Source organism: Mandrillus leucophaeus, unplaced genomic scaffold, assembly GCF_000951045.1.
Source record: "Mandrillus leucophaeus isolate KB7577 unplaced genomic scaffold, Mleu.le_1.0 Scaffold556, whole genome shotgun sequence".
Classification (NCBI taxonomy): domain Eukaryota; kingdom Metazoa; phylum Chordata; class Mammalia; order Primates; family Cercopithecidae; genus Mandrillus; species Mandrillus leucophaeus.
This window is the reverse complement of record NW_012105986.1, coordinates 86,448-99,586: the sequence shown is the minus strand read 5'-3', so window position 1 is coordinate 99,586 and position 13,139 is coordinate 86,448. Positions and strand designations below refer to the sequence as shown.

Sequence of the window (13,139 nt, the reverse complement as noted above, 5' to 3'; positions counted from 1 at the left end):
AAAAAAAAAAAAAAAAAGTTACAGTAATTCCCCAAGTCATTTTATTATTTTAGAATATTTTCTCCCTCCCCTCCCCTTCCCTTTCTTCTTCTTCTTTTTTTTTTGACAGTCTCACTCAGTTGCCCAGGCTGGAGTGCAGTGGCGATCTTGGCTCACTGCAAGCTCCGCCTCCCAGGTTCCCACCATTCTCCTGCCTCAGCCTCCCAAGTAAATGAGACTACAGGCGCCCACCACCATGCCCGACTAAGTTTTTGTATTTTTAGTAGAGACGGGGTTTCACCATGTTAGCCAGGATGGTCTCGATCTCCTGACCTTGTGATCTGCCCGCCTCGGCCTCCCGATAGAATGTTTTCTAACTAGACTATCTACATATGATAGATTGAACCTACTCTATGCCAAAAAAGTTCACTCCCAAAAACATTTGGGAATTTTGAATTGTTTATATTCTAATACAGAGATAGAGCAGCCCCCCAAAACGTTAAGCTGAAACTTTTTTTTTCAGTGTAAATTTTTCCTCATAGTTGTCTAGAAAGCAGAGTTAAAGTTGTGAGGTACCCTGAGTGATAAGGGGACTTGGATAGGGTAAGAGATTGTGGTAGGAAGAGAATCATAAGGTTACTCTCAAGAGACTCCACCTGTTGCCCCCAGGCATGCAACCTGAATGACTGGTCCTGGCTTCCTTGGAAGCTGCTGCACCTCAAGTAAATGTCTACAAGCTGCCTGGTCTGACGTGGCACACAATCACGTGGAGGGCACAGCTCTGCTCAGCCGAGGACGAGGGCAGTCTCATTGACAGTTTCCACCCACCAAACAGCAAGAGGCTCAGAAGTATAGCAGGGTAGAGGGACAAGGGTAGGATTTCAGCACACAGGCTTTGAGAGCCAGACTGCAGGTCCTGGGAGGGCACCTTTTGCCAGTGGTATGCTCTCACAGCTCTTGGACCACCTGCCTCTGTTCTGTCAAATGAGGACCAAGAGTGCCTTCACTCAGTTGTGGTGTGAGAATTACATGAATTAACATATGTAAGATGATTAGAATAGTGTCTGGTACTCAGCAAGTGCTGTTCAAGTATTTACTGTTATGATTATTAAAGAGAGGAAGAGCACTTCACGGCATATTTTCTTTTATCACTCAAATAGAATCGATGGATTCCTGAAAGACAAGAGATTCCGTCTCATCACCTCTTTTAATCACTTTGCATATTTCCTTTCTCTGTGATTGATTTTTTTCATCTACAGTTTGGCAAGGATTTGGTTTAATTTACTGCGTATTGGGAATTTATAATAAAAGTCATTTATCCCACTACCATTTAGCTGTTCTTGCTAGCGTGTGCAGTAAAACCTCTTCATTCTCTATTTTCATGAATTTATATTCACAGTATATACAGGAGAAAGTGTGAAAAGATCTTTCCCCTTGGGCTTATGTGATTAGTTATTATACTGAGCCTATGGAGAAGATTCTGCATTGATTATCTGGATATTTGGATAATTTGAAAGTTTTCTTCATTCTGTTCCTCTAGATAATAAACCTGCATTTATAATTCCATACAGTAAGACCACACTGCTAGGTATCGTTTTAAAGAACTGTAGATCAATATAACATGTAACTTTTCGCTAACTTCAGTGTACTATTACTTTTATAGAATACTTAAGAAAGAGTGAACCTACAAGTTTTTAGAAGTACTTTAACAGAGACTTGACTTTTGCACAGAAATTTACCTCCTCTTGCTCTAATTCCAGCCCAGTTTTATGGTATGAGCCATCCTCTGTATATAGATCATGAGACTCTGGCTATTAGTAACCCCTCAAAAATGCAGGACTGAAGATATGGTTCAGATGTTACATTTTTATTACAATAAGAATTTCTTTCAGGTTCAAGTTTTATGGAAGTTTGCCTTAAAATATGTTTGGAAATTTCATTTTTGCTTCATTCTAGTCTGCTAAGATCATTCAAGCATAAAAATCTAAATGAAATACTGTCATATATCCAATTCATAAAATTCTGACTATGTACATTACAGTCTTAGAAAAATATGACAAAATATGTTTCAGATGATAAAATGACTATATGGATTTAAAATATATATGCACTAATGTGACACTATAATCATTGCTATTATGTAAGTTTTCACTTGTTTTACTTTTAAAATAGAAGGTATTCAATAAAACAAAAGACTTTTCCTAGTTGATTTTGTAGAGTTACTGCCTTTATTGTCTGGTAGATCTTGATATAGCTTAAATTTTGGATATAATGAGGTACTACCTGAAGTGAGTCATTAATCATCCAAATCCAGCTGTATAGGTAACATATACCTTTTGATAACATCTCTACCTAGACAGCTCTGGTTCTTTCACCTTCACCACAGGTTTTGTTTTACATTGCCAGTGATAGAGTTTTCACTTTTTTTTTTTAATTGTAAAAGTCAGACAAAGAGCTACTAAGGGTTGCTCCAGTTCAGAGTATTGTATTATTGGAGGGTCACTTTGGTACTTGGCTTTTGAACATCTTTCTGTAACCCGCCTGGCCTGAAGACAAAGTGGGAAGCCTTCTCTACAGAGGGATAGGAAGGTGCTGGATGACATTTCCAGAAAATGTCTTCCACTTTCTGAATTCCCTACTACTGTGTCGTATAAAGAGATATTGGTGTACTTTTTGAGAAGCAGAGGTAGAATTAATAAGAAGCCAGTGTGGGAAGGATAGAGAGGTAAAATGCTCATTCTCCTTTCACAGTTCTGCATAGACTGGCCTTGTTGTGCAACCCTTTTTGGGCTTTTTTCTAATGGACTGGCACATTAATTGTTTTCTCCTCTGTGCTCCCTATGCACGTTGTGCTTGTGTCAGTTAAAGAGCTCATCAGTATCTATCAGAGGTCATGTTTATGTATTCTCTCTCTGGGCTGTAACCCCATCAATATCAGAAGCCATTTCTTATACATTGATTTGTTCCTAGTGCTATGCAGTGACTGGAAGATAGTTTATCTTTTTGTAGATTCTGGATTTCTACATTACATTGGTAAATGAACTCTTAGCTATATATAAGAATCTTAATTTTTTTCCTCTACAATTACTTATTTATTCTCCATGAACATATTTCTAGTTATTTCTATCTTCTTTTTAATGTTTTAAAATTCCTTTATTATCAACTTTTAGTGTCTCAGCGTTGCATTGTATATAAACCACATGGAAAAACTATGTTTTATAAGGATTAGTATTTAAAAGCTTATTGTTGTCTGAAATGATATCTTATAACACCTGAAGGATATAAATAACAGTGTAATCATGGACAGTTCTTCAGCCACCAGTATTGTAGAGTCTGCACCATCACCCTGTGTGATAAGTGTTGCTAATTTCTACTAAGCATACCTTTGAGGTTGTTATGCTTTCTTACTTTGTGAGTCATCTTACATCGTTGACTGCAATTGTGGTATTAAGAAGTAGTTGCTATTACTCTTTATCATATAGAATCAGAAATTTACATAATTTTTTGTTGCTGATGAGAACCTAAAGCCATTCATAGTGTGAATTACCACCATTTAAAAACAATATGCCTATGCCTGATCCTAGAAAATGAACACAAACAACTTGAATTTGAAATCCTAAATATAAATAGCACTTAGGAGCATATACTATAAAGCTGAAGTCATTATTTAACTTAGAGATACCTATTCTTAAACAAGACTCCAAGGCAACTTGCTTCTAAGTAAAAGGTAGAAAAGTAGCTAATGTTTTCATTGCTTATAGATATGTGTATATTTTGTTGATTCACATATTTCAGTAAGGTAACATGAAATCTTGTTTGAATGACGTTTTAGTTTCCCCTTTTGAGGAAGGCAAAGTAAAAGATTGTTAAGGAAGTTCCCATTTAGAATCTATAAGAAAAACATTTTGAATAAGTTGTTTGATTCATATTGTGATGTTAAACTATCGTTCAGATTTGCAAAGCAATGAGTAGGTTTTATAGGGATGCCATCTATGCACAGCCTGCTGGTAAGAATAAGAAGTCATTTTCTGTTAACTACGTAATTCTGAGTAAAGAGATTTGACTAGGCATTGAAATGGAAACAATGGCAAAACTTAAACTTGCATAGCTGAACATATGGTGAGTATTCTGAGAAGCAGCAAGTGATTTTGAAAGGATGGCATCTTTTAAAATCTTAATTTCAGTTGGCAGAGAAAACCCAATGGGAATGTCTGCAACACCCAGCCAAGAAGAAGAAAAGATCCATGAGTCAAAAAAACAGAAAAAAATACCCCCAGAATCTGAGGATAGGAGTCCCTTACCTTCTTCAACTGCAAGTAAGCCACAGCTTTTGCTTTCCTGCTTTTGGTTTGTTTGACTGCATTATTTCTTCCTGTGGCCATCGCAGGAAGACTATTAAATTATTTTATAGCCTATATCATGTTATACCACATGGACTGCTTGTAGGCTCTTATCTTGCTTTTTTATGCCTTAATTTTATATTATAAAGAATACATATATTTTAAAATGTGTTTCTTTGTCTTAAATTTAATGTTCATCCAGAACAATGTGTTGAAAAGAAGATAGTATTAAATTATAACATCAATTGAACTATTACCTACACAATATTTTATGAATATATTTTATGAAAAATGGTAAATTCTCACCAAAGTCTAAGCAACGACAAAAATAATCTCTATTTCTCTGGTATAGAAAGTGAAGCTTGAAAGAAAGTGCTCTCGGTCCCAGAGGCTTAAATTCCTAGCTTCTATATTAGTTTGATCATTTTTCTTGCTCTTAAATGTATTAACTTTTATCTGGCAGGAAAGTGTAATGTATGATATCTGACAAATTCTGTGTATCAGAATCTAGTCATCTTTGGGTAAAATGAAATAGAGGACCGTCTCTGGGGGACCATTTTTTTAAAACCCGTCTTGGGAGACAGATAACTTATAATGTTACCTTTAAAAAAGTGATTTTTAAAAATTAGTTATTGGGTATGCTAGCTTTTCTTTCAGATAGTAATATAATAGACGTCTCTTGTTGACTATCCTAAGCTATTAGCACATGAACATAGGGAAGAGAAATTAGCCTTTTGATTTTTGCTGCAAAGGACTAGTCTCAGTTTTTTATTTCCATGTCATGTCATGAATCCATGGAGCAGTGTGAAGAATCACACTGAATGAGAAATATGTGCTTAGTTAAAATTTCTCACAGCAGAATTCAGTCTTCTGTCAGGAAGTAATGGTATCTAAATCAGGGATGGCCACCTCAAGTAAAATTTGACTTGGTTGAAAATAGCATGCTAGCCGAAATCCCTGGGGGATAAATACTTTTTAAATGAATGGCAAAATGCTTATGAGAAAACCTTCTGTATGTCTTATGAAAATTTGTTCTGACAAAAATATTTTAAAAATGTTACCATTGTGAAATTTTTAAGAATTTTTTTTTTTTTTTATTGAGGCAGGCCAAGTAATTTGTAAAAATGACAAAATTAGGCTTCATGATAAACCTAGACCTTTTCAAATAATTATTTCATTTAATTAAACATTAAATATGAATTGTGTGCCCATTAAATGTCAGATGTTGTAGCTAAAACAGACTTGGTCTCTGCCCTCTTGAATTTCATAGGTGAGCTGTTCAGATAAACATTAAACAATCACACAGAAATGGAAGGCTAAAACCTGATAATTGAGATGAAGGAAATACCCAGGGCATATGAGACACAAAATAAAATTTAAATCATTAATTAATTGTAAAAAGACCTATAAGTTTCTTCATTTGGTTAATGGCAATACAGTGGAAATGGAGAGTGGGCCAAAGACTGAGAAAATGGAGACTAAGCTCAGTTTCTTCAAGAACTTTTTAAAACATTGATCTGTCACAGATTTTGGCCTTGGATATGAAATCTGGGAAGTCCAGATGATGAGGCTCCTGTAAGGCAAATGCCACCTATAAAATGCCCATGATATGGTTAAATTTTGCCTTCTCTGTTTGTAGTCAGAGTGGTTTTATAGCATCCATGACTAAGTGAGGAAAAAATGTCTTCATGGATGAATATTTCCCTAGAAGGCTCTCTCTCATCTGTTACTGAGTAATTAGATCATGATTCCCTTTAGTTGTCTTTTTTCTACCTCTATCAAAGGCCTGCAATAGTTAAAAGTTGCCTCTTGAAAGAAATACCTTCCTCTTGGTTTTGCAGCTTAGCTGTCAAGATAGATTTGGGTTACATTAGCCATTCATATTAAAATATGTTCGTTGAAAAATACTTTAGAAAACTTATTTTCTACTTTTATAGATATCTAAAACCAAATTTCAGTTCCTTAAGAATGAGACTATATTTGTCCATCCACTTTTGGGATAGGGCAAGATGTATAGTTTTGGAAATGAGGAATTATAGAAAAAATAAAATGGTTCTCTCTCCATTCAAAATGCTTATTTATTAAGGAGAAAGATGGAACTTTTCTCATCTACATCAAAGGGGCAAGAGAATTTAGAACTTAAAATAGCACATATATGATAAATAGTTATTTTATAGTAGTTAAGTAGAGAGATAGTGTCATTAAATTTGCAAGGCTTTCCTTTAGGTCTAAACTGCATTATGATATTAATTTTGTTAGGGTTGGGGGGGGGGTTGAGGAAGGAATCTTATTTTTTTTAGAATAACCTTTTTATTATGGAAAATTTTAAACACATACAAAGGTAGAGAGAATGGACAAATGAACCCCCATGTACCCATCACTCAGCTTCAATAATGATCAACATAGGTATAGTCCTGTTTTAGTTATGGCCCTTCCTGCTATGCCCTACAATGTCCTCATTTAATTATATTAAAGCAAATCTAAGACACCATATTATTCATACTTTGGAAATTCATATTTTAAAAATTAAGTGAGAATATACATTACTTCTGCATAATTTTAAGTTTGGAAACACTGCATTTAAACACATTCAAACCGAATATAAAAAGAGAAGACTTATGATTTGATGCTCTGAACTGAAATTGCCCTTAGATATCTTTCCAGCAACTACCTATTTCTATGAATGAGAAAATCAAGACCCAGGAAGATGAATGTTATGCAAGTCTCAGCTCCAGTCACTTGTCTCTGTGCATGGACACTTGAACAGTGCAGTGCAGCCATCCTGCCAGTCCATCATCTGTTTGTGGTGGCATGCTCCACAGTGTTGCCAGGCAAATCCTAATCTGGGTCAAAGTATCAGCCATGGCATTTTCTTTCTTAAATGTGTTTAGGTGCCAATACTTTAAAAACAAACCTGGGCAGAAAAAAATCTATTAGTTGAAGTCTTCCTTAAAAACAGTAGTCAGTAAATTTATTCTGAAAAATCTTGGGTAGTCATCTTTGACTAAAAATAATTTCATTCTGAAAGAAATTAGAATACGTAAAGCATACAGGAAAATCTTAAAATTATATCATCTTGCTACTTCCCCAAAGATCACTTAAAAATGTATTTATACTTGTGTATATATGTATGTATACACACTTGTAGATTATATTAAATATATCATTTTATAACCTTCTCAGTTAATAGAAGGTATTAATCATTTAAGGATTTTTCATAATAAATATTTTTAATAAAATGTAATAGCTATAAATAATCCATTGTGTTGATGTAGCATAACATATTTACCTATTTTATTATAATTTGTAATGGATGCTCATCTATATGTTATTTCATTAGAATAATTCCCATAAATGGAATTACAAAGTAGTTATATTAATTATATTAATGGTTATTCTCATCGTAATTTTTATGTCCCTTTTAATATAAAAAACAGCACTTGGCATCCAGAGTGAAATATAGTTTTATTTTTTTAATGCTCGTGGTGTCGTAAATTATATTGTAAAGGTAGTGTAAGTTTTCGTTCATCATAGATTGAGGATTTGAAGAGACCTTTGACACATCATAAGCAACATAGAGATTCATAGGAAAAGTGCAGAAATAAACCATTCCATTTCAAATCATCCTAATCACTTGAAAGTACCTCCTTATGTTGAGCAGAAAAGCTACCCATAAATTCTTTTGGCTTATAAAAAAGTCACTATCTTCTTCTATAAAACAACCATTGTTTTTTCTTAGTATATTCTCATTTCCTCTTAGTATATTCATCTTATATGTATATAAATATACCAAAAAGTGGATTCTCAGTATTTCTTTTTAGTATATTCTCATCTGTGTCAAATGTATTGCTGTAATAGTTTCTTTTTATGTATGGTTTTAGACTCTTCACCTTTATGAATATTTCTCTTAAAGTGTGAATCTCCAAGTAGGAACCTGTCTTCTCATATAATCTGAACAGTTTAGAATAATGGTATTCCTTTTATGGGACCTTATACATCAGTTGATACAGTCTCAGCTTGGAATACATGTTTTGGGCATTTTTATTGCATTTCTGGTTTATATTAACATTATTAGGATATTTTATTCATACTATCCTTTCAGTGTAAAACATATAACTGATCTTTGAACCAAGCCACAGACCTTTACCTTGATACTGGTTAGTTTTTATCTTCTTGGTGTTAATCCAGTGTGCAAGCATGTTAGGATGCCTTTGATTATTTGATTCTGTTTTCTATGTTAGTTATCCGTACCAGCTTTGTGCATCCTGTGCTTTGTATCCCTTAGTTGAGAAACTGAAATTTATGAATATAACAAGACTATGTTAATTTTGTAGAAATAGATTTCATCCATTGCAAGATAACTATAGGGGAATGCTTTCACTGTCTTATTTTTTTTCGGATTTATATGTTCTGAAATTAGGGTTTAAATATCTGATATTACACTATCAGGTATTAGGAAGCATTTGTTTTCAGTTGTTTTCAATGACATGTTAGAATAAATCAACTTTCTCAAATACTATCTTGGAATAGCATACAGAGGCTATACAAGCTGTCCCTTTATGGCCACACTCTGATGGTAATTCATGCTTATGCTGACCTCAACTTTAATCAACCCATGAACTATTAGAATCAGCTAATTTGTTATTTATTTCTATGAGTAATTTATTTTTTCCGCTAGAGCTTCAGTGGACTAGCAGCAGCACAAAGTAGATAACTTTTTTTTTTTTTTTGGTTTGAGTCAACCTGATTGGTGTTTAATTAAATTGTTCAGTCACCCTCACAGAGGATGTTTTTGAGTCGTATGAATACATCTTAGGTACCATTGATTTTATTCAGGGTGACCGTGAAGAAGTCTATTGACTAATCCAGGGTCCCCATTAAATATTTTCCTAGCTTAGAGTATTTTAAACTTCTGGTCAACAAAAGCAACTGCTTTTATGGTTCTCAGTTCTCAGCAGAAATTTATAGTCTGAGACTAATGGACGTTGGTTCATTTCCAAAAGATCGTAGTATTACATGGTATTCATATTTAATTGATAACAGTACAAACTTTAATACATCATTCTGTATTATAGATTATATCATATTTAGCCATCAATTTTCATAATATGAGTGTACCCTGACAATGTGTTATTTTTGTGCAAGTGATGCAAGAACATGTTAATGCAGGAATAAGGGACCTTAGAAAACATCAACTCATTTGCAGATTAAATCAAACAAACAAGCTAAACACATGCACACATAGATTTGTGTTCATCCATGCACAGACATGGAAAAAATTCAGACTAAATAACCGTGGTCTCTTGATTTCATTTCAGAGTTTGTTTCTTTGTATGTTTGTTCACTGTCTTGTGTCTATTGTTTGTTCACTGGCCTTCCTACCTCAGTCTGTCCCTGCTATAGTTCACCCTGTTTCAGACCTATCTTTCTAATACTTAGCTCATACCACCACCATACTTTAAAATTGTGACTGGTTCTCTCTTGCTTGCAAAAGGATGTGCCAACTCCCTTCCAGCTTGACCAGTGCCTTCCATGATCCTCACATTTCTGTCTCTCCTCTTCACATATAGTATCTTATGTTCAACTGAACATTGGCACCTGCAGTTCTTCCAGCATGCCTGCTGCTTCAAGCCACGTACATGCTGGGAATGCTGTCCCCTCTGTTTAGAATGCTCTTCCTGTCTTTCTGCAAAATTCTGAGCCATCTTCCTACATCCAGCACTGAGGTTTCCTCTGTGCAGCCTTTTCTGCCCACTCCTTAATTACTCACTTCCTGCCCTCTGCTACACCGGAACTTTTCAGTAGTTTTTTTTGTTTGTTGGTTTTCCATGAAGGTATTTGAGTGTTTGAAATCCAGATATTTGTATGTCTGTTTTCACCGCTGGATAGCATGTATCTCCAGGGTGTGACTGTCATTGTTTATCTTTCAAACTTTTCATCAGTTCTGTTATTATGAGAGCAGTGAGCCTAACACAATGCCCAGCAATTAATAGGAACTAAAGTCTTCTCGAATTGTGTAAAAGTGATTCTTTTAGATGACTAAGATATCCGTAAGATAGTAAGTGAGTGAATGATCGACATCCTGTAATGTTCACCATTGACCTAGGATCACCAGTTTCTCTCTGGAACTCATGGATGTGCTGTGGAGTCTTTGTCAGTAGAGATCTGGTAGTGCAGTTGCCTGGGCCTGAGGAAATTCCAAGTGTATTTGACTAGAAATGTCAGGCACAGTGGCCAAATGTTCACATATAACATTGAGTTTTAAAAATTAGATCATGTCATAAAATTTTGTTGGACCAATTTTTGTGATCATTTCCAGGTCAGCTATTTCTGATGTAAATGACGTGGAATTCACACTTGCTCTGCCTGGGTTTGAAGTTCGGTTCCTTGTTACTTCCTGTGTAATTCTGGGCAAGTCACTTCACTTCTGAGTCCTGGTTTGTCCATCTGCTTAATAGGGGACAGCACCTCATAGGAGTAGTATGAGGGTTGAGTGAGAGTGACTTGATGATGAATGTTAAGTGCTTAGGATAGTGTGCAGCGCAGAAGAAAACCTCACATGCTAGCAGCACTGCTGCATCCTGGTGAATTATGTTTAGGTGAATACAGAATGCTTATCAAGCTTGTTTAAGTGCAGGTGCTTTACAGTTAAACATCCCATAGTTTGCTTATTATGTGACTCGGCCATATTATTTAATTTCCCTGCTTCTTTTCCTCTTCTTAAAATGGACATCATAATTTGACTCACCTTATGAGTTTGGAATGAGGATTGAATGAGAAATGCATATAAAAGGTGCAACGCAGAACCCTGCATATATTAGGAGCTTAAAAACAATTAAATTGTTCAGTCACTCCCAGAGACAGAGATTACCCAGAGCTGTTATACTGACAGAGATTACCCAGCACATTCTAGAGAAAACTTTAAAAAATGAATATCAGTTCTTTCATAGCATTTGTTTTTATTTGTATATTTTTGCATGGTTTTTATTTTAAAATTAGTTCTTTATAGCTTAGCAGGAATAATTTCATATTTGTTGGGCTTTTCATCATTGTCGGTAAGATCCTAAGTGCTGCCTAGGGCTGCGTATAGTTTCAAACTACAGAATTAAAGGAAGGAGATCAGCTCTGGCTACCTTTTAACCATTTGACATGAAGAACTTTTACCTTATCATCTTGGGTGTATAAGATTTCAAAGTGGAAATATCAGTGAAGAATTAAAGTGCAGTTGTTGGGGTACTTTCAGACAACCAGTGCAGAGTAGCATGGGAGATGCCCTCAGCACTGCCTGGCCCAGTATCTCCTCAGATGAGACCACAGGTGAAAGGGAGTGTGAAGAAGACAGCCATTCTAGCTAGGGACGTCATGGCATTCTTTACAAACAGGAGTGGCTGTGTTTGGGCACTGCTGGTTGCTAGAGAATGCATTGTGAAACACAAGTGCTGTGCAGCCCTGCTCTCGTGGACAACTGCTCTGAGCACGTCAGGAACAATTAGTATGTGTGAAAATTCTCTTTAGTTCCAAATCCTTTCCATTGCCCACTCCAGGAAGGTATTTTTTTATTTTTTTGGAAATATTTCAGAAAATTTTTCTCTGCCCTCAATTTGTCACTTACTTATCGTATGTGAAAACAAGTTTTAATTCCCCCTTTTTATTACTTTATGTGGTGGTAGTTCTATATAAAATATGTAAGTCAAGCAGGCAGCTTTATGAAAAATCTGTGGACATAGGACAGAAACTCCAGTTTGCCCTCCTGGGTAAGTGAAAGATTGCCAGGTAGGTCAGATGTTTACTGTTCGAATCCAGTTTACTTCGGTGGTTGAGTGTCAGTTGACCAGAACCTTGCTGTGAGGAGACAAGCACAAATCAGCTCCCTGGAGTCCTCACAGTGCAGTGCCTCCTGCTTGCTTCACCCTACCCTGCCCAGTTTTCATGTCCTTTGGCTCCAATGTGACAAAGGATTCTGTCAGCCTGATGTTGTATCTGATCTGCCACTAATGCTTTATTCCCCCATAGAAGAAATCAGACGTTTCCAAAGTGGTAAGACTCTTCTGTCAGAAGATGAATGGAAGGTGTTAGTGCTGACGGGAAATACAGGAACTCAAGCCAATGTCACTCTCTGGGTGTATGGAGATAAAGGAGTCACTGGGCCAATAAGTCTTCGCAAGGACAGCTCAGAGCAGCTCTTCCTTCCAGGACAGGAGGATGAGTTTCAGGTAAACAACACTGTGATATTTTCCTGTGAACATTTCAAAGACATTTCTGTAATGTAGAAGTGTGTGTGTGTGTGTCTCCTATTAAAATGGATCTCTGGTCTTTTAGAATGCCTGTAAGTTAATAATGCTTATTGTAACAATCAAAGGAAATATTTTTGCTCACATATCTTATTTGAGCAAGGAAAGTTGTAGAAAAAACTGCTTTCTTTAAAGACAGTTTATTTTAGTATACTTTCAAACCATGGGTTTGGAACTGGCCCTATAAACTACCAACTTCAACTCAATTTATAACCAACTTATATGCTGTATAGAGATTCTTCTGGTAATGAAAACTCTTCTTTTATATACTTGCATATACTTATAGATGTTGCTCAGCTGAGCTATACAGGTGTGAAATTATTTTCTTTTTATAAAATTTGTTTCATCTTTTTAATTAAAAAAGTCTTAAGAATGAAATAATTTCCTTGGCATCTTCACAGGCCATGTTTTGAAGCTCTGCCCATGCCCATTCTAATTTCTCTCTCTTTTACTTCTTAGAGTCAGAGAACACTGGGCTGCTTAAGTTTGCATGTGGCTGGTTGCCTCTCCTAGTTCCTCAGAGCTTTGG

At 35.6% G+C, this 13,139-nt stretch overlaps 2 protein-coding genes across 2 annotated transcripts in view; both read left to right on the top strand.

The window, feature by feature from the left end:
• The window catches only part of LOC105552428, an 88,013-nt gene extending 83,783 nt beyond the window's left edge, over positions 1–4,230 (top strand). Inside the window, 1 exon segment of the mRNA XM_011998095.1 lies at positions 4,164–4,230. The gene's annotated coding sequence lies outside the window, so the exon portion shown is untranslated.
• Positions 4,136–13,139, top strand: part of LOC105552439 (lipoxygenase homology domain-containing protein 1-like) — a 61,791-nt gene continuing 52,787 nt past the window's right edge. Inside the window, exons 1-2 of the mRNA XM_011998116.1 lie at positions 4,136–4,295; positions 12,333–12,532. Coding sequence (XP_011853506.1) covers positions 4,136–4,295; positions 12,333–12,532 — 360 coding nt within the window. The remainder of the gene's footprint in view (positions 4,296–12,332; positions 12,533–13,139) is intronic.